The sequence below is a fragment of the Lissotriton vulgaris genome, chromosome 10, assembly GCF_964263255.1.
Source record: "Lissotriton vulgaris chromosome 10, aLisVul1.2, whole genome shotgun sequence".
Taxonomy (NCBI): domain Eukaryota; kingdom Metazoa; phylum Chordata; class Amphibia; order Caudata; family Salamandridae; genus Lissotriton; species Lissotriton vulgaris.
Genome location: NC_141698.1, coordinates 726,614,810 through 726,636,982, shown reverse-complemented (window position 1 = coordinate 726,636,982; position 22,173 = coordinate 726,614,810). Strand labels below are relative to the sequence as shown.

The 22,173-nt window shown below is 45.4% G+C and overlaps 1 protein-coding gene across 1 annotated transcript in view; it reads left to right on the top strand.

Annotated features, from left to right (window-relative positions):
* The window catches only part of JCAD (junctional cadherin 5 associated), a 329,723-nt gene extending 307,770 nt beyond the window's left edge, over positions 1–21,953 (top strand). Inside the window, exon 4 of the mRNA XM_086941588.1 lies at positions 19,652–21,953. Within this exon, the coding sequence (XP_086797714.1) occupies positions 19,652–19,686 (35 nt within the window). The 3' untranslated portion in view covers positions 19,687–21,953. The remainder of the gene's footprint in view (positions 1–19,651) is intronic.
* Positions 21,954–22,173: the final 220 nt, after the last annotated feature.

Here is a 22,173-nt window from a genome sequence, read left to right as displayed (position 1 = left end):
CCCCTCTCCTCACCCCCTCCCCAGAGCTCGGCCACATATAGAATTCATTCAGGAATTCAAAAACTTTGATATCCGTCCCAGATAATGTCTTAGATAGTCCAGATTTCTTGAAACATAACAATTTCATATTTTTCAACAAAGATTAACCAGTCATTGTTAGATAACTTAGACTTGATGCCCGAGATATTCCAGCACACCAGATTAATCAGAAGCTTGTCCAAGCGCAAATTTGGACTAAGTTGAACCATATTAGCATCCAAATAAATTTTAGTCTCCTTTTTGCCGATGGAGTTGTTATACAGACAATCTAATTTATTCAGATTGGCAAGTGGAAAAAATCTGTTTGAAACCTTGATATGTCAGGGCTCGACAAATGTACTCGCCCGCTCGCAAATGCGAGTGAATTTTGTGCAGGTCGAGTCAGTTTCAAGGCCTACTTGACCAGCCTGGCGAGTGCTATCTGGTAGGTGCAGTAGCATGTGGAAGGCTCTAGGTGGCAGCATTGCGGTGCGGTGCGCGATGAAAGGCTTTAGGGAGCAGCATGTTCATGCACGCACGCACGATAGGTGGAGTGCAGGTGGTGCGGTGCGCGGTGAAAGGCTTTAGGGGGCATCATGCACGCACTGCCTATTGTTTGGGGGCAAGGGCAGTCAATCTTGTAGCGTGCGAAAGCGCTACCAATGAAGGCCCTGGCCTGCCCCGCGCTGTGCTGCTTAAAGTGCAGCAGTGACGTAGCACGCCACCACACGCGCTCTCCTCAGTAGAGTCGGGACTCGGGACAAAGCGCATGGCGATTTGGCAGAGGTGAGTCAGTTTTGACGTTAAATTTCTTTTCATTACACAAGCCTCCGTCATGTCTCACCCTCACAGGTCAGCCCCCGAGTCTACGTTTTCCTTTTTCATCTTCAACAGAGTTTCAGGCTTAGGCGTGTAACACATCATGGTTTCTTTAAATTGCAGAGCTGGGAAAACTTATCATCATGGTGCCGCTGCAGGGTGGGCTGAGTCGATTCACTAATGATTCAAATCGCAAATCTATTCATGAGGATCGCTGTGAGTTACTGGATGCTTGGTTAGTGCCCTTCCATTTCTAGTGCTGTGCAGTAGTTTCATCTTAGATCCGAGTTTGTCATTGCTCAATTGGTGTAATTTACGATATGTGTTTCCCGTCATCTTCATTGCTTGATTTGGTAATCTGTATTTGTTATTAAAAGATGAAGACAGACACATACTGGTGACTCGAATCTTTTCTTCCTGCACAATTAAGGTGACCGACAACCTGTCCGCCACTTCTTTTCCTCTTGCCCAATGATGTGGGCCACCTGCCTGCTGCTACTTTAGGACAGCCCGTAAATTTAGTTCAATGTCCAAAGTCCGTTTTTTTGTTTAAATATTTTAAGAATGGCATTTGTCTCCTTGTTTCAGCACTTGCGGTTCGCATGACAGCCAATGCCAACACTGAACATAAACTGGGAGTTGCACCGGACCGGGGCGAACTCATAGTCTGTAGTGTGACCTAGGATTGCTTTAATGTCAGGACCTCATCAAATTCTGGTTGGCTGAACAGAATTCATAAGTGCTTAATTTGGCTGGAGAGTCCGCAAGTGCCTGTGCTTTGCTTAAAACACTGCCAAACCTACTCTGCTGCTGGTGAAAGGGAACACAGAGGTACCAATAGAAACTGGAAGACATTTGCTTTAAGGACACAGGGCTGTATTTCTTACTTCTTTAATAATGCTTGTTTCTCTAAAATGTAATGATGGGAGAATAGCATGAGTACTGACCTTCCAGAATAGCTTACTAAGCCGTTCAATGTGGACGGGGTGGGAACGGGCGCCGTCTCTATGCTGCCATGAAGACCCATAACTGGACTCTCTGGCAGCCAGGTTTGATGTCATCAGGGGCGGATGGATGCAAATGAGAATGTCTTTGACAAGAATGTGGCACACTGAGGGTTCATTTTTCTTGTTACTTGTACTCAACACACTCATGCTGTTAGAAAGCTAAAACTATTTGGCCAGGAACCCTGATTACCACCCTCGACAGATTAGATGACACAACACAAGAATTAACAATAGTCAGCTAGTATGAATAAGTCAAAATATCTCAATCATTAACAAAATCTAAACAGGAATGATTCTCAGCTAGTGTAACGGGCAAAGCCAACTTAAGACACTAACACCTCTGGAAAAATGAAACGGATTTCAGGTTCACCAAAAAGGGTCAGTAAAAACAAAGGTGTTAGGTGCACAGACACAGCACATTGGGGATACAACAGCTCCCCTTGGCACATTCAAACCACACCATGCCATTGTGGTTGTAGCAGCCTTTATTTCAAGAATTAATATGTTTAATGCTTTGTATACAGGCCTCCAACATAATGGTTACAGGTTGGACAAAATGCTGGTATTGCTTATTGTAGGTCCTGAGCACAAAATTAACAGTAAACATAAGGCCATACTTTGGTTGTGGGTCCCTCAGAGAATTATTGTTAAACTCTGCTGTCTCTCTTGTACGTGCATCTAAAAGATGGCCACCACGTCAGTGAAAAACACATCTGAGTTCTACTCTTCATCCTCTTAGTAGCATGTGATAAAACAGTTTTGCTTACCATTTGCTTGAGGGCTGAAATGATATCACTTTTGGTCATCACTGACTAAGCCTGGAACAATCGTCACACATATCTAAGATTGTGCCAGTTTATACATTATTCTTTTAAAGAAAATGCCAAGTCTGGTTATTTTCGCTGGCCCTGTCCTTGCTGTATTCCTGTCCAGAGCAGAGGGTTTCAGAGGAGAGAGAGAGCTGCCTAGTGCCTGGATACTCTTGGGTATAAGGCACTAAACAAGTCGTAATAGTCACAGTAACCAAGTACACAGTGGCACTTCCTGTGAAGATCCGGACCACGTGTTGTAGCTTAGTCACCAGTTCATCTTAAAATAGCATCTTGCCGTCTGCTAAACTCAAAGTGTAATATACAGTGCATCGGCTTGTATTTTATGCAAACAGCTGAGGGCTACTGCTTTTGCTGTAGAGCACGGGTACTCATAGTACGGCCCGCGGGCCGGCAGCGGCCCGGCGAAACTTCCGTGGCGGCCCGTGGACCATGAGACATCGTACCCGTGTTAAAAAATATATATATATATCCAAGAGTGTCTGCAAACACTACCGGTTGCAGAGACACTCTGAGAGAGACTGCTGCTCTGTGGGGCCGGGCGATTCATTCCAGGAGGCCAGAGTGGGGCAGAAAGGGCACTAAGAGGTGAACAAAGTCCCATTCACATGCAAATGGTCTTTTTAAAGACCTGATAAGTGCTCGGGTGGGGCTGTGTGTCTGTGCGCACTGGGGAAGCTGTCTTTCTCAGCCCAGTGGCACACAGGCAGGGTGAGATGACAGAGTGAGGTAGACGGACAGAGACCGAGGGAGAGGGAGGGAAAGGGAGACCGAGACATGGAGACAGAGAAAGGGAGACACACAGAGGGAGGAGGGCGACAGAGGGAGGAAGACGGAGTGAGGGAAGGGAGTGAGGGAGGGGGTGAGGGAAGGGGAGTGAGGGAGGGAGGGAGTGAGTGAGGGAAGGAGAGGGAGTGAGGGAAGGGGAGAAAGGGAAGGGGTGAGTGAGGGAGGGAAGGGGAGTGATGGAGGGAAGTGGAGTGAGGGAATGAGGGAGGGGAGTGAGGGAATGAGGGAGGGAAGGGGAGTGAGGGAGGGAGTGAGGGAAGGGAGGGCAGGGGAGTGAAGGAAGGAGAGCGAGTGAGAGGGAGTGAGGGAAGGGGAATGAGGGAAGGGAGGGAGGGAGGGAGGGAAGGAAGGGGAGTGAGGGAGGGAAGGGGAGTTAGGGAATGTGGGAGGGGAGTGAGGGAGGGAAGGGGAGTGAGGGATGGAGTGAGGGAGGGGGAGTGAGGTGGGAGTAAGGAAGGGGTGTGAGGGAGTGAGGGAGGGAGGAAGGGAAGGGGAGTGAGGGAGGGAAGGGGAGTGAGGGATGGAGTGAGGGAGGGGGATTGAGGTGGGAGTAAGGAAGGGGTGTGAGGGAGTGAGGGGAGGGAGGAGTGAGGGAGGGAGTGAGGGAAGGGGAGTGAGGGAGGAAGTGAGAAAAGGGGAGTGAGGGAGGGATTGAGGGAAGGGGAGTGAGAGAGGGAGTGAGGGAGGTAGAGGGTGAAGGGGAGTGAGGGTCAGGGAAGGGTAGTGATGGAGGGAGAGGGGGAAGGGAGGGAGAGGGGGAAGGGAGTGAGGGGAGGGAGGGAGTGAGTGAGGGAAGGGAAGTGAGGGGAGGGAGGGAGTGAGGGAAGCGGAGTGATGGAAGGGGAGGGAGTGAGTGAAGGGGAGAGAGGGTGAGGGAAGGGGAGTGAGGGAGGGAGAGAGGGAGGGAAGGGGAGAGTGAAGGAGTGAGGGTGATGGAAGGGGAGGGAGGGAGAGGAGGAAGGGAGTGAGGGAAGGGAGTGAGTAGAGGGAGTGAGGGAGGGGAAGTGAGGAAAGAGGAGTGAGGGAGGGAGTGAGGGAAGCAGGGTGTGGGAAGGGGGTGAGGGAGGGAGTGAGTGAAGGGGAGTGAGGGTGAGGGAAGGGAGGGAGAGGGGGAAGGGAGTGAGGGAAGGGAGGTAGGGAAGGGAGGGAGGGAAGTGAGGGAAGGGAAGTGAGGAAAGGGGAGGGAGGGGGTGAGGGAAGTGGAGTGATGGAAGGGGAGGGATTGAGTGAAGGGGAGAGAGGGTGAGGGAGGGGGAGAGAGGGGGAGGGAAGGGGAGTGAGGGAGGGAGGGAGGGAGGGAGGGAAGGGAAGTGAGGAAAGGAGAGGGAGGGAGTGAGGGAGGGAAGGTGAGAGTGAAGGAGTGAGGGTGATGGAAGGGGAGGGAGGGAGGGAGAGGAGGAAGGGAGTGAGTAAAGGGAGTGAGGGAAGGGAAGTGAGGAAAGGGAAGTGAGGAAAGGGGAGTGAGTGAGGGAGTGAGGGAAGCAGGGTGAGGGAAGGGGAGTGAGGGTGAGGGAAGGGGAGTGAGGGAGGGAGAGGGGGAAGGGAGTGAGGGGAGGGAGTGAGGGGAGGGAAGTGAGGGGAGGGAAGTGAGGGAGGGAAGCGGAGTGAGGGGAGGGGAGTGAGTGAGGGAGGGAGGGAGGGAGGGAGGGAAGGGGAGTGAGGGAGGGAAGAGGAGTGAGGGAAGGGGAGTGAGGGGGAAGAGGGGGAAGGGGAGTGAGGGTGAGGGAAGGATAGTGAGGGTGAGGGAGGGAAGGAGAGGAAATAGAGGGAAGTAGAGGGAGGGAGAGAGGGAGGGAGAAGGAAGGAGAGGGAGGGAGAGGGAAGGAGAGAGGGAGAGGGAGTGAGACAGTCAGAGCAGAGTGAGGAAGACAGGGAGGGAGATAGAGGGATGGAGGGAGGCAGACGACGAGACACAGAATCGAGCGCAACTAAGCGCACAAGCTGAAGAATCGGCTTCTTTTCACGAGGAATGCGATTTAATCCGCTCAAACTGGCTAAGGGGAGGGAAAAAGCGCCCCCCGGAAATCACCAAAGAAAAAAGCGGAGACGCATCACAAGACGCGGCGGGAGGAAGCGGAGAAGGGGAAATGAGGAAACAGAGGCCTCGGCAAAACAGGTCCAAGAGGAATTGATGGAAGATCTTAATATCATCAACCTCTCAGATAGAGTCCTTAATAAGGACGAAGAAAATGTCCTCAAGCTAGGACTCTCTTTTTGTCCGACAGGCCGCTATGAATATGTACAAACAAGAATAGACCTATTCCTGTTCATCCGCAAACTTAAACTTTGGAAGTATTTCAAACAGAAAGCGCTCAAGGAGAAGGCACAAGGCCCACCAAGGGAGTCCGCTACAACTCAAATTGATCCAACTGAAATGAGCATCAATGACTTGGAGGGCCTAGCGGTACTTGAAGACCTTTTGGAAGAAGGACTAAGTCAAACCATTCCTCCAACAGACACTGTCGGGAGAGGCATGTCCATGGGTATAACCCAGATTGGAGAACCAAGTCTCTTCAAACCAACCTCCCGCTTTCTCCCACAGACACCAATGGATGCTTTGGATATCTTTTCAGACGCCGTTAACCAAGACCTACAAAGGCTTTCGCAAACTGAAGAAGCACGGAAGAAGGATATACATTGGAATTTGTCATTCCAACAACGCAAAGCAATCACAAGTCTACAACAGGATGACTCTATAGTAATAAAGCCCTCAGATAAGGGCGGGAACGTTGTTATCCTGAAACGTGATCAGTATTGCAAGGAAGCCCTCTCTCAATTACAAGACTTTAACAACTACATGCCGGCAACGGAACGTGAGTATCAGGAGAGTATCCGGAACTACCACTCCTTGGTTGATCAATGGTATGGAAAAGGCATACTCAACAGGGAGGAATACTCATACCTACAGAGCAAACAACCGAGATTACCGAGTTTTTATCACCTCCCTAAGATCCATAAACACCCCACGCAACCACCAGGGAGGCCCATCGTGTCATCCATAGGTGGGCTAACTGAGAACATGTCGAAGTTTATCGACTCATTCCTGGCTCCTTGGGTTACTGAATTGAGTTCCTACACTAAGGACTCCAAGGATTTTTTGAGGCAGATACAAGACGTGGAGTGGGAGGAGGATTTCTTGATGATTACCATGGACATCTCGAGCCTCTACACGAGCATCAGTCATCACGATGGTATTGCAGCTGTTAAGACATTCCTGAATCTACGACCCGCCCGATACTTGCAACATAGTCAGATGATTCTAGACTTTATATCGTTTTGCCTGAATAACAATATTTTTGTTTTTGAGAATCAACGATACAGGCAAGTAAGGGGGACTGCGATGGGAACCTGCTTCGCCCCCAGTTACGCGAATCTTTTCGTGGGCTGGTGGGAGAAGCAGGTGGCCTGGGCAGATGACAAAACCCCTTGGGTGGAGAAGGTGATATGCTGGAGGAGGTATATCGACGACCTCTTCCTTATTTGGAGGGGGTCGGAACACTCAGCTATGGATTACATTAGGATTCTGAATCAGAATGACCTTAACCTGCATTTCACCTGTACTATAAGCAAGAGTGAGGTTAACTACTTAGATCTCAAAGTTTTCGTTGACGCAGGCAAGATCCAGACCGCCCTCTTTAGAAAAGAGACGGCGGGTAACTCTGTCCTCCACGGGCGCAGCAGTCACCCGACCTCCCTGATTAAGAGTATCCCCTACGGGGAACTGTTAAGGATTAAGCGTAACAGTTCTCTGGAGAGAGATTACACAGAGGCCGCTCAACAAAGTGTTAAACGCTTTAAATCCCGCGGCTATTCTGTATCTACCCTCCTTCAAGCTGAGAAAAAGGCAGAGAAAGTCAACAGAAATACCCTCTTACAAGACAAAAAGATAGATAGCCCTAAAGAAGGGAGTGGCATTATTAGATTGATCACTAATTATTCAGTGGCAGCTAACAAGGTTAGAGCCATTATGGCCAAGAACTGGGGGATCTTGAAATCCGATAATGTAATCGGGAAAGATCTGCAACAACACCCCATGATTACCTTTAGAAGATTAAGATCTTTAAGAGATACACTAGTCACTAGCCATCTACCGAAGGGCAGATCCAAAGGAGAACTGAAGGCGATGCATGGCTCGTATCCATGCGGGAAATGCAAAGCCTGCAGTAACAGTCAGAGGGTACTGAGCTACCAAGTGCCACACAGGGACTCAAAAGTTAAAATCAACAAGTTCATTACTTGTTCAACCACATTCGTGGTATACTGCCTGAAGTGCCCCTGCGAACGCATGTACGTAGGAAGCACCACTAAAGCAGTTAAGTTGAGAATCCTGGAGCACCAACGAGCCATTGCAAATAAGGATGAAAATTATCCAATGGCCCGGCATTTTGCTAGCCACCACGACAGCGACAGGACAAAACTCAGCTTTTTCAGCTTAGACTGCATCCCTCAAGATGTTAGGGGTGGAGACTTGAAAAGGCGACTCAGACGTTTGGAGTCTCGGTATATTATCGACCTCCAAACGAAGTCACCAGGAGGACTTAATGCAGGGGAGGAGCTATTATCACACCTATAAAAACTTCCATTTGTTTCTGAACCACGACACTGTCTGTTGTAATATCCTTTGTTCATTTTGTCATGTCATTTGAGATGTCATCAGTGATGTCATCAGTGATGTCACTGACCATGTCATGAATGATGTAATATGTGACATCATCAGCAGTGGATTGCGGGTGCACGATATATAGTTAGTGCAACTAACTATATATGGAATTTCAATGGTTTTATGCGAGTAAAATAAGGTTTTGTAAATGCTTATTCCTAACTATATATGGTCTATAACCTATGGTTTTTTCAGTGAATATATATATATATATCGGGTCTGGTGGCTCAGTGGACGAATGCGTCCGCTGCAGGGACCTGTGTTCACCCTCATGCTCACAGTTTTTTGTTGTTGCTCTAGCCCCGCCCCCTCCCTCACTGACCCCGCCCCCACCGGTGCGGCCCTCGGACACACACCACACTGTAAATTTGGCCCCTGAGAGAAAGTTTGTGAGTACCCATGCTGTAGAGAGCCTTGTGTAACCTGCAATTTTAATTTAGCCTACGAGTCCCCATGAAGAAGGTTCATGGGCGGGGGACAGCAAGGCGAACTAGTGTAGAACCTTACTGTTTTTTTCTCGGTATTTGGTTGGTTGCTAGGATTGCTAATAACTGCTTCTTTGGGTAGTAATAAAGACTAGGTGCTGTAAAAACAAGCAATTGCAATGTAATAGGTCTCGCATTTATGCAAGTTTAAGCTATTGGCATTGTAAACGACACTGCCTTTTATATTTTAAAAACAAAAATAAAAGGCACCATTTTTATTTGCAATGTCAATAGCTCTAACGTGCGTTAATGCGAGACCTATTGCATTGCAAATGCTTATAGTTTTATTTCCTCTTATCCTGCCTCTTTTTCTGCTAAGATCTATAGAACTCCACCACTGGGGGTACAGATCTCCGGGAAGAAAAAATAGGACAGTTGAATGAGGTGTCATTCTGTCTGTGGTAGCTCTAGGGGTGAGGTGTACTAGGGAGACACATATTTGCTTATTCTAGTCTGCCCAGCACAGCAAGATTTAATCTGAATGATGTTGTGGTGACTGTCTCCTTCAACTATTTTGCTTTTTTTATCACATTGCTAGTGTTCTTTTGTGACCCAGTTCGAGAATGTCTGTTTGACATTGTGTTGAGGGTTGCATTTGCTTTTGGTGTGGGACCTTTGTGTACCTGCACTTTCAGTTGGTAATATTGCTTGGTGTGCTAAGCCCTAGCGGTGTCTGTGTGTGTGGGTTTTTGTGTGTGTGCATATGTATTCGCCTGCTTGTGCACACATTCTTCCTGCTGCTGATGCAGGGTAGTCCTTGCCTTTCTCCCTCCAAGGTTTATAACAGTCATGGGTACCAGTGATTTGTGTGATGATCCAAGAAGTGATTTGTGTTTTGTGCGATGCAACTACTTAATACAGTAATTTATTAGCTTAGTTAATTTGGTAGGCCAACGTTTTCCTGGGTTGTTGGCGCTGCAAATGTTTTGAAAAAAGTCCATTATGCGATCAATTGTGGGTCGAGTGCATTGCTGTTAGGTCGAGTAGAAAAGTCTACTCACTCGACCTGCAGGTCAAGTGAGAATGTTTAGATTTGTCGAGCCCTGTATGTGCTGATTCAATCGGATTATGCCTTTGTGCCATAGAAAAAAGTAAGGGTGTTTATAACAATTAAAAATTGTCTATAAAAAAGAACCTAAGGGAGCAAATTAATACTGGAATGTGTGTTAGTAGTAGCTGGATTATATGAGATAAAAGGTGAGCCAAATATGGGTATATACATGGGAAAACCAAACAGTCCCCACTGAATTGTTTAGCACTATGACAGATTAAGCATGGGCGGAAAATCCGTTTCGCTCGCGGATTTTGCGGATTTTCGGTAAATTCGCAATCCGCGAGATTTGCGAATCTCCCGCAAAATCCGCAAATCCGCGAGCAGCGGATTTTGCTCGCACTGCTCGCACTGTTCGCGTGAGTTCGCGGCTTCCCAGTACAACTTCGCGCCCCGCGAATAAGTGCAAAATTGCAGAAATACGATCTTAGCAAAACTGAAACTACTTACCAGGTTCAAAAGTTCAGGCTCATCATTAGTAGCCATTTCCTGTAGTGCTTCCTGAGGGGCCCCTCCAGAGTTCAGTTGCCAGTTGCAACTATTATGTGACCCTGCTCTGAACCTCAGAATAGTTACACATATGCCACAAAGGTCCTGAATTACAGCTAAGGGAGACAAGCAGGAGCCAGGCTGGAAGTTCAAATCCATTAATCAGCCCCTAATTCATTATTGTCAGTTGGGGCGGGGCAGGTGTTGTAACTAATTTTGCAACAATGAAAGCACTTAGAAAGTGCAAAAGATCACTAATCAGGAAGCACTAAGGAAGCAGGTGCCAGCTAAAAAAATATTCTGTGACACATTAATCAGCCCCAAATTAATTCAGGTCACTTGAGGCAGGGAAGGTGTGCTTGCGTTGCCACAATAATGTACACTGACTGGACAACCAGAGGGTGCTGTGATGAAACAGAGGGTGGCATGGGTGGGCCAGATGGTGGCATGAGTAGTCAGAGAGTGGCAGTGGTGAAGAAGAGTGTCCCAAACAGGCTGGACACGTAGAAACAACAAGTTTGCGAAACTTGCGACCCGACAGGTAAGTTCGCAATTTGCGAAATTGTACAAAACCCTCGCGAACTGGCAGAAACCCGCGCAAACACAAAAAAAATCCGCAAATTTGCGAGAATTCGCGGATTTTGCGGATTGCGAGTTCGCAAATCCGCAAAATTCGCGAAAGCGAGATTCGCAAAATTCGCCCATGCTTATGACAGATACAGTCCACTCTTCGAACTAAAAGTATGTTGCTATAATTGCTGAGATGGAATTCAATATTCTTGAACAACCAAAGATACCGTTTATTTTTAAGTTGAGCTGTAGATTCTCCTACAGTTAATGATAAGAGAGAAATATTTGACATAACTAGCTCATAGGGACAGCAGTCCGGGGGGAGATTGAATTGAAGGTGTGGATGTGAATTGCCTCTACCCCCGCCTATTGTAACAGTTATCAGAATTTCCCTGTTGTGTTGCAAGTTATACTGGCAGTTCACTGTAATGACACTTTGAATTGAGGCTGTTGACTGACCCTCGAGGTGCACAACTAAATGGCGAGGTAGGTTCTGTGACACCTTTTGGGTTCTCTCGGGGTTAGGGCTGTGGACATGCAGCCTATGGTTGAGCACCAGACTGCCCAGGTATGTTGGACCGAATAGGCAAATCAGGGCAAGAATATTTACTGATTTTATCAATCAACATTTCTAATCTATGCAGCTTCACCACCACTTGGGCTAAACCAGATTCAACAACCTCATTTAATTTCCCAGGCACTACATCCCAAATAGGATTAGTGGTGTCATTCTCCAAACAGTGGGTCAACAGCTAACTCTTCCTGTATATCTCGGGGGTGGGAAGGGGTGACTCCTATTAACACAGTTAACCCATCTCTAAATTCCATCCGCTTTTATATGGTAACCAATTTATTTATTTTTACACTAAAACCACTCCAACTCCTCTTGGGTATCTTTTTTCAAGCATTATGTCCACTTTTTATCAATGTATGAGTAAATATTTAATTGCAATACATAAATCAGGCTTATTTAGAAATCAGACATAATAACATACAACAGTTAGTATTGACACATATTTCACAACTATAATCCCATAGGTAAATGCAACATATACAACACAATATATATGTTGTCCTTGGATGTAATATAAATTTGCAACCACTATCCTAAAGTTCATTCTGGTTCTAGCTATTTGAAGCTGATGTATGAGAGTCCTACGGACAACAACTCGTCCCTTGGCTCTATGTCCTTTGGGACAATTTTCAATACTGATACCCGAGGTCTTTGTATTGTCCTGATGAGGCCTTTTTGAAATGTTGTGTTTAGGGCCAAAACGTGTCGACATACTTCATACGAAGCACACCGCTGAATATTGAAATAGGCAAGAAGCAAGTGACAGGGTGGATCACAAATTTGAGACTGATTTGTTGCCCATAGAACTCTAATATACTAGCTTCGAATAGCTTGAACCAGGATAAACTTTGGAACACTAGTGGCTAATTAAGCTGTACTACATGCAAGGACTCCATATATATTGTGGCTTGTATATTGTATTTACTCATGGGATTATTGTGTAAAATGGGTTGCTTTACCTGTTCTATCTTGACTGGGTGACACAGTATGCCATTGAGCCTCACTCTACTTAGTGAGTTGTTAGACAGAGGATGAACATATGCCAGATTTTAAAGGGATAATTCCAGATCAAGGAATAAAAGGCTTTTCGAAATCCATTAACATTAGCACTGCTTACTCTGGAAGTTTGTGTGTGTGCCAGAATTAGATTTAGTCTACCCAAGTTGTGTCTAGTTCTGGTTAGGAATAATTAGAGCTGTAATTTTCTTTATTTGTTTGTTAGCCAAGACTTTGGCTAGAATCTTGGATTCAGTTTTGATAAGTGAAATTTGTGTGGTCTGTATGAATGTTGCATCTACATCGGGACCAGGCATGTACATGGTTGTGATAGCAACTGTGTGAAGTTACTCTAGCAGCATCCATCTAGTCTCCAAGTTGTTGCCTCAAACATAGCTCCAATCAGTGGAACCAGGAGGGACGCCCAGTAGCTTGTAAAGTCCTGTTGGGAGGCAACTCGGCCCATACGTTTTTCCAGTTTGCAAAGAAGAGAGAACATCTGTCACTTCTTCTGCTGTCAAAAGGTGAGTTAATACAGAAGACCTGCCATTGTCCAGGTGTCTTCAAAGTTTATCTAAGATTTCATCACAGACATGGGCCCAATGATGAACAATGAACATATAGTTTATTGTAAAAATCAGTTACGACTTGTGCCATCTCTGCCACTCCAGTGACCAATGCAAAAATAACAATTGATGGACAGAATGCATTACAAGGTCATACATTCACCCCGGTATAGAGATCTGGGCCTAAATCTATCGTTTATTTGCTCCCCATGCCATTCCAGTTCAGACCAAGCAATATGCAAATCAGTCTTGACCCTGCTCCCCATGGGAACAGTCCAGCCTGAACTGCCACGCCAGGTTTTCCACGGACTGGGAACAAGAATCCTGGGACTGGTTTTGGGTCATCATCCCTCATCAGCCAGGCTAGATTGACTCTGGTGGCATGGAGAGCACTTGACCCACGTCTGGGCATACCCGTCCCACTCGGTGTGACAAATTCAAAAAGAACAATTGATGGACAGAATGCAGAACAATGTCTTTTTTTTTCTTTTCTTTTTTTATCCTCATTTGCGTGCATGGCTCCAATCTATCAAAACTAAGAACTGCCACAGAGCAAAAGATTAGGTAGTGTTTGTGTGCTGTCTCAGCGTATAGCTGGCAGGAAATTCATTAGGGAGGGGGGAGACCAATTCCCAGCAGCACATTCACACAGGCCATGCGAGATCTTGCTTAGGGCTGTTAGTTGGTAGATAGTGCCCGAGATACCGAGGCCCCTCTATTCCACTTTTTTTTTATCCTAAGTTAATTTCAAAGCTACAGAGCACGATTACTAGTTTTATTTGGAATAACAAGAGCCCAAGAATTTCTTGGAAAAAAATAAGACGCCGCAGAGAGAAGGGAGGACTAGCTGGACCCGATCTTCAGGTCTACGCATGGGCATTCCAGCTCTCGCATACACGCATGCTACTTAAAACACCAGCAGCGACAGGGGTGGGCCGCATGTTCTCTACCTTACTGGACTGTGAAGGAGTAGGACAGGTCGGTTTTTTGTTTAAATTTGGAGACCCCAAATACTTTAAAAAAAATAAAATTGAAAGTTTTACAGGGGATTGCATCCAAGTGGTACAAAGTGAGGCAAGCTATCAAAGTGGGGTATTACTCAGGGAAGGCTCCTATATGGGACCTACCCGTTCCCCCTGCATGGACAACAGATCCACTTACACATCCACTAAGAGAAGCCGGAATCAGCACTTGGGAAGACCTGTTTATGGATGGATCTCTACTTCCATGGGACTACTTAACTAACAAAGTCGGGCCAAGCCTGTCGAGATTCAAATACATCCAGATCTCAAGCTGGATTCAGACATATAAAGAGCAGTCAACCCGGATTAGTAGTTTACCCATAGGCGGTAATAGTGAATTAGTGACGTGCCTGTCGGATAGCCCCACGGCAAATGCAGAACAATGTCAAACGTTCACCCCAGTACAGAGATCTGGGCCTCAATCCATAGTTTCTTTTTTGCTCCCTATGTCTTTCCGGTTCAGACCCAGTCATATGCAAATCAGTCATGACTCTGCTCCCAATGGGAACAGTCCAACCCGAACTGCCAGGCCAGGTCCTCTCTGGACTGGAAACAAGCATCCTGGGACCAGTTTCGGAGCATCATCCTCATCAGCGAGGCGCGCTTAAATCCAGTGGTTCAGTGAGCACAGGACCCATGTCGGCTGAACAGGGTCAAGACTGATTTGCCTATGGCTGGATCCAAACTGTGGTGGTGGTGTGAGCAAAAGAACGATTGATTTAACCCAGATCTTTGTGACTGGGGTGAATGTTTGCATTGTTCAGCCTTCCGTTCATCATTTGTTCCTTTTGCATTACTCCAGTGACCAGGCTTCCAGCATCATTGTGGACCCCAGAAGTCATTCTTGCGTCAGTCCGAGAGCTGCCGCCATTTTGCCAGCTAGCGGGATACATCCCTTTTTGGCATTGTTACTTCATGGCTATCATTATTGTGACGAGTTGAAACCACTGGGACATGCACATTTGGAAATGAATGAGAAGGTACAGATAATAACGTGTACTGTACTGTTACTTTTGCAGGATATGCACAAATTCGGGTCGTACAGAATACGTAACCACACTATGATTCAGTAATAGGAATAATACATTGAGAAGCCACAATATATTTCCAATATGTTAAGATTCGTATCCACAAGCCTTTGATTAACCCTAATGCATATTACTGCCTTAGTCATTGTGCTGCTATTCACACCGTTGCTGAGATACCAGGGGAAAGGCACAATAATCCATGTGCTTTACCAGAATTAGCTGTGGGGTGTAGGAGTAAGAGAGTTGGGCGGAAACGTCTTAATTGCACAGTCACGCTTTTATCCAGCTACCCCTGTTACTGAGGCGAAATCCCATTGTTTTTGATGAAATGAGGGTGTGGTCGAATAGAAGATAAAACGAACACAAATGCGGACTGTGACATGTGGGAAAGGTGGTGGCATATATGACAGGAAGGGTCTACCCACATTCAACAATGTAATTAACTTTTTTCGAAGTGATTCAACGTCTTGGAAAGTCACAGAAATATTGAAAGCATTTAGATTCGAAGAACCAGCAATTAATTAAAGCACACATTTTGTAAATCTCCGGGTTCACACAATTTAACGTGTGTCCATTGTGAGGCTTCACATGAGGAATAAAAAGCGATTTAACTCTGAAACTGAGATTAACAACGTAAATTATCCGCACATATCCACCTTGGAACATTTTATTGAATACATCTCAACCACCTAGCATTCAGAAAACAACTTAAAACGTGGATATTTGACAAGTAATCCTCCTCCCCTTTCTAAGCGCCTTGAGACCCTCTGGGTAGGTAGTGCGCTATACAAATTCTCTGACTTGACTTGACTTGACTACTCGTGAGGTTGTGGCGTCACCTACTGTTGATATCGTGTATTGCATTATAGGCAGTAAATTGCTGTTTCGCGTGAATGGGTGAGAGTTGAAACAGATTGACAAATGTTGAGTCAAATTGGAATCCGAGATTGATGAGCTCACTCCCGCTAACTTCAACAGATTCTCATCAATATCTCTGAATAGAGAACGCAGAGTGAGAAAACAGAGAGGTGCAGAGACTGAATCCAAAACAGTTTTGGGAAAAGAAGGGCAGTGTTAAATTTTTAGGTCTGTGTTTTGATATCGCAGCTGTTGAACAGACCTATCAATAACACTCCACATAGAGTAGACTATGGGTTTGCACCTTTCAAAGTTTAGCTTCTTCGACCAGGCTCTTTTCAGCCATTGGGTTTAGACTGTCACTTCTCGGTTCAGCCCACTGGATTATAGGTCTCTCACCTGACACTTTCGACTGTCTGCGGTGTAGCCGTTCAGCTCCACTCGAGTGCTTGCATTAAACTGCGCGAAGGACTCCTTTACAACAAAAGCCATCTCTGTCCACTCCTGTTTGCTCACTCCCTGTGTCTCGTTTTAAATGTGCTAACATTGCATGTGTCACACACATTAAATCCAGGCAATTGGTTTTGCCAGTACTATTCAGTGTTTGCCTTTGAAAACTACTTCTGCAGCAAAAGCACAGGGAAAGCCTATTTTAGCAGGAGCCTGGTTCACATTCCGTCCAGGCAGAGGGATTCTTTATCAGGCTTGTTCTTGGTGTGAAAAAAGCAGGAAGATCATTGGCCGATATAATTCTGTGCGTTGAACTTTGACCTGGCAAGGGTTTGCTGTGGGCATTGTTAAGGGCCATTTGTCAGCCTTTTTGGACTTACTTTGTTTTTCTTATCACACTTCATTATTCAAGTCATCAATTGTGATGCATTGTATCAAAATGGGTTTCACATGTTTTTCCCCTACCCTTTTGTCATGCCATGTTGGGAACTTCATTTAGTCCTGATTCTCCTGATATGTGCTCCCATGAGGCCTCTCTATACAGCTGTCGACTTTGAAAACTGTGAATCTCACTGCAGTCACTTCTGCGCGTAATGTCCGTGATCTTCGACCATTGGCAGTCCCGCCTCTGTATACAACCTTCTTTGCTGTCACACTGGTGCTTGGGATTCTTGTATCCTTTCTCCTGATAGAGGTATCACCATTTCATGTGGAGTAGTTTGTTATACTCCCCACGTTCTTCTGGTGCTACCCCCTATAGGGAGGAGGAACAACTATTCTGATTGGATCCTCAGCAGTCACTTAGCTTCACCATTGATAGGTCTGAGGATTACGGGAAAGATGATCAGCTCTTTGTTGGATTCACTTGTGCAAAGAAATGAAAAATTCATCTTATAGTGATAGATGGTCCTTTGTATGAAGCTATGTTATGGTTATGGTTCCGGAAGGCCATAAAGACATGGCTCTTCCCTGGATAATCCACCTTGCTCTCTGGTTCTTGTCTTGGAGTCTGTGGTTTGTGCTGGGACGCCCCCTCGCTGGGGCAGCTATGCGCATTACAAATTCGACAAATAAAATAAAGACATAAAATAAAGGATCATCCTGAGAGCCTTAGGGCTCCTTCTGCCCGGGCAAAGTCTGTAACTACAGCCCCGGCTCAGGTTGCTCCTGTTTTGGACAAGTACAAGGCAGCCTTGTAGGTGTCCATCTATACTTTCATCAGACGCTACTAACTTGCAAGTCTGCAGAGAAGGCCGTGTTGCCTGCATGGTCTTGCAGGACTTCTTGGTGTACAGTTCATTCCTGAGACCCACATCTTTGGAGGTGACATTGGTTTGGCAGCAATCCACAAGGTGAGGAATCTGTATTTAAAAGTATTAATCGGAAGAATTAGTGACTTGTGTTCTTTAACACTCTTTCTGGTGGCTGCTCCTATCTAACTGCAGCTTACTCACCACTACACCACTCGACGTTACTTCCCATTCTATAGTGTGAACTTTTAGGTGTCCTTAAGGTTTCCATTTAGATTGGCACACTGCCAGTTCATTTCAATCTATCGGAGGTGCTCGATGTCTGTGGGTGCAGAAGAGAAGGTATGAACCGACATTAGTTTGTACGACACCTACATGCAGCTCTGTGTTGCCATGTCCATTGGCGGTATAGCAGAGAAACTGAGAGGGTGGCACTACCTGTCAGTATGCATGAACTGTTGCAAGAATTTTGGTACCCGGCCTGATGCCTGTGGTGATTCACAAGATTCAAAATCTGCAGTTAGAGTATCCGCCAGCAAGAGCATTACCCAAGGCTAGAAACTTATGATTTCCCAACTTGGCATGAAAGAAAGGAGCTAAAGACAAAAAATTCTGAGGTTAACACATCTGATGAGATTTTTTTTCTTGTTTGTTGTAGTAATGTTTTAACATAATTTGTTTTTTTTAAATATTTCTTGCATAAATTGCTATTGACGTGCTTTCTCATTGACTTTGCTGTTGTAATTTAAATCTTGTTTAACAAATACCTACATTTTGTGATAATTCACACTGTTCCTGGCTCTGTATGTTATGATAAGTCCATTTTTGGGGGTCATTTTGGTCTTTGTTAATGAAGGTCTGTTGTTGCTGGATCAGTAGCTCAGGTAACATACACACTGGAGGTGAAAGCCTTAGAGGAACAATTAATCAAGCGTTGGTCCTAATGATAAATTCTCCTCAACTAAAAACGATTAAAAAGTCCTTTTTGGACGGAGTAGAAGGCCTTTGGTCAAGGTCACCAAATATTGTGTCCTCATTATTTAGTGAGTTTTCGCTAATATTTGCAATTGTTTTTCTAACTCATTTTGTGTAGATACAACTTAGTACCTCATTAGAATGTTGGTCAGAAAGCCTCCGACCGAATCTTTAGTTTAAAGTCCGACCACCTAATTACAATGAGTTTAAACCAGCCGGTCGGACCGACTGGCCTCAGGCAGGCTCATAGAGCCCGTTGACCAGGTGGAGGCCGCACATAATCCCCTTACAAACTGCGTTCCCCCGTCAGGATTATGATGTTGGTTTCCGACAGGGCTTTCCGACATGAAAAGCCTGTCGGAAAGCAACCTAGCAGGGCCCTCCTGCATCTGCGGCTTTAGGTAGGTGGCCTAGGGTGTCACCTATGGTGCCCCACTGTAAATCGCTGCTCCGTGTGGCAGGCACCATGAGTTGCCTCCCACACGATGCAGGGAATTACAGCAACTCCCATTTCTCTATGGGAGCTTGTGCAGTGGCAGGTTTCTGGCTGCCAAACAAGCTCCCATAGGGAAATGGGAGTTTGCGACCACACCATATGCAGTCAAATTGTAATAGGGTGTTTGAAACCGCCGACTGACGGTTGGTCAGATCTCACACCGAAATGGTGTGGGGCAGAGTCAAGTCCGCCCAACATCGTAATTAGGGCCTTAGTGTTGTATTGCTGGGATTGGGTGAGAAAACATCCCTTATGCCTTTCTAACACTGTCCCTGTGGATAGGGTGCAGGATAAGCTACCTCCTAGTTATCTACATGTATAAAACAGTTAACATATATTTACGCTTTAAACCTTCCCAAAAACTGGTGGATTTTCTTCTGCCGAAAAATAATCAGTTTAATTTTCAAAGATTTTGGTGAATCATTTTGACTTTGTGAATCTTAAAAAAGTTATAATGAAATTATAGGCAAGAGCGTGACCTTTAAAGTTACATTTTTTGTAAATTGGGGTCTCCTTCATTTAGCGATGTGGAATATTGTGACCTAGAGTGTTCATTGCTTAGCGTTGCAATCAAATACGTTTACAATACATTAATTCCAATTGCTTACGGTCGCATTTTTTATTTTAGCTTGCACATGCAGGATGAACAGATATTTTTAGGAGTTCGCCATGAATATTGATTTCCATAACGCTCAGTTTTTTCCCTTACCTTTTCCAGATTCCTATGACCCCACCAGAGTTGAAAGGGTGTAATGCGAATGAAGGAAACAAGAGGGAAGATTCAGCGGCTCTTGTCGGAAACTGCGCTCTCTGACCTCACTCCACGGGGTTCCTTTGGACTGCAACATCTGGAACTTGCCTTTTGAGTCCATTGTTCTTGATGGACTGACGCAGCCTTTTCTTCTGCCAAGAGGAAATTAGTCACCCGGATTATACACAGAAGAAACAGTGATGGCGATAACAGTAACAACTGACACTGGCTTGGAAACAATCTAATGTTGTATCATTAGCAGGACGTGCACCCCCTATCAACAGGGTTTGTTTATGCAACCAGCATGGACTAGCTGTTCTCTTGGCCGGTAAACTGGACATTGCGGTGTTTTCGACCTTGGTCTGACTCTTACGTCACAAAGCATCAGAGTACACACGGAGTACAGAAATAATATTTTTTATATAAATGTACATTTATACAGCGTGGTAGTGTTTAGAAACATACTTGAGTAGATTTGACAATTCAGGAAGAAGTTGCATTCTCAAGTTTGACATTTTTGTGCCTGTGTGTAAGACTGTATCCCTGCTACGTTTCGTCCATTCACTGACGAGCCTGTGGACTACACCTGGTGTTCACATGCCTGGTCTCTGGGAGAGGAGCCGCAGAACAGAGGGGAGCACTCGGTTTCCTTGTGATGGAACACTTATTACCTCTGCTCAACCGTCTCTACCCCTCGTTTGGGATAAGTTGCTCCTTTCCTACATTATGGTGCCAACACCACGATTCTTGTCACTAACTGTCGAAGCTTTGTTTCTTTATCCGGGCTGCCTTATCTGGATGTCCTAACTACGTTTGTTTTCTGTGGCTGTCCTTCAAATGTTGTTGTTTTGCTTTCCTTCTGCTTGTAAAATACACCTGTGGTGGGCATACACAATGTAAAGCTCAGATTTCACAACAGTGGGTTAATACACAACAGTGGCGTCATCTCGTCCTTAGTTCTTCACGAAACTGAAACTTATTAATAAGTGGAATCAAGTCAGGCAGGTTCCTTGTTGTTTGACAATGTTCAGTGTTGATTTCAAAAGAAGCCATTCCCCAAAGTTCTCTTCTCCTGGTGTGTGCAGTAAATGTCTGAATAATAGAGGGACTAAGACCAGAAAACTGAGCCTCACATTTTTCAACAAAATGTGTGTAACATTCACAAAGGACTATATTTATATAAAACTAAAACTATATTAAATATTCATGCATAATGCCAACTCCAAAATAATCCCAGGGTATCCTCACCTGTCACTTTCTTTGTAGGATGCTAATTCAATAGAAAGAAAAGTGCTTCCCACCACTGCAGCTTTTAGTCATGAAAGCTGCACATTAGTGCAGCAGTGTTGTGTCCTAAAGCATTGTGCTGAACATAGTAAATGTGGCCCACACTTCAACTCCACACTTCATGTGGCTCCTTTATACAGGCTGGATCTTTCAGTGTGCACCTTGTCACATGGGCCTCCTCCATACCATCATGCACTGCTACTTCATGTCTCTTTACTTGCATCTGCACTTAGGCTGGTCTTCAGGACACATCTGCAGGTGTGACCCAAAACCTCAGATGAGGAGATAGTTTTACTTAGAGGAACATTTGCCTCGTGGTTTGAGCAGACAAGGGGGTTTATTGGGTGTGACGCCAAACAGAACCCCACATTTATTACACTGTAAGTAATTCAGTGCTGATATTTTGGGATGGAGCAACAATGTTATTGTGCCTCTTAAGTCAGCAGAACGTAGTGAATGTCATCCTTTCATGAAGAAGTGTGAAGTATGCAGAATTGGGCCAATGGCGGTGTATAATCACAAAGGAGCTAAGAGGGACAAGACGGTACATACGGGATAGCCCTCCACTCAGTTAAATTCAATAACAACAAATCCCTGTACCCTGGATTTTAGTTAGCAAACATCTAATCGACATGAGAAACCAACAAGCTGGACCACTGCTATGATTCCAACAACACCCCCCTCTCAATTTTATGGTTAGGTGTATGTTCTCTAATGTCATACTATCCAACACAAACCACTGTTTGTAACTATAAGTGGGAGACTCCGGGAAAGATTCAACTCGACACACCCAGTGATGTCTGTCCCACTGAAACAGTCCATCCATCCACACTCAAAACGTAAGAAAATGAAAAAATGAAAAAATGTGTGGCGGAGAGGAAGGCACCTCACGGGCGAACAACCCTCGGGGATCTTGGCAGATGTTACCAATACTCAGCCCCTTTCTCATCATTGGTTGCCATTCCTTTTCCAAGAAAAGAACAGTGTCAAAACAAAAAATGTATGCAAACAAAAAAGTGCTATACAGGCAGCCCAGAGATTTGCTACCTGGTGTGACAAACAAAAAAGAAGTGAGGTTTAAAATCATCAGACACACCAATTGCACAACTTTTATTACTAACTAAGGTGTGTGCTGGTGAGATAAAAAGGCTGGTAGCTTAATGTCGCATACCACTACCTGTAACCGACAAGTTTCACTGCCC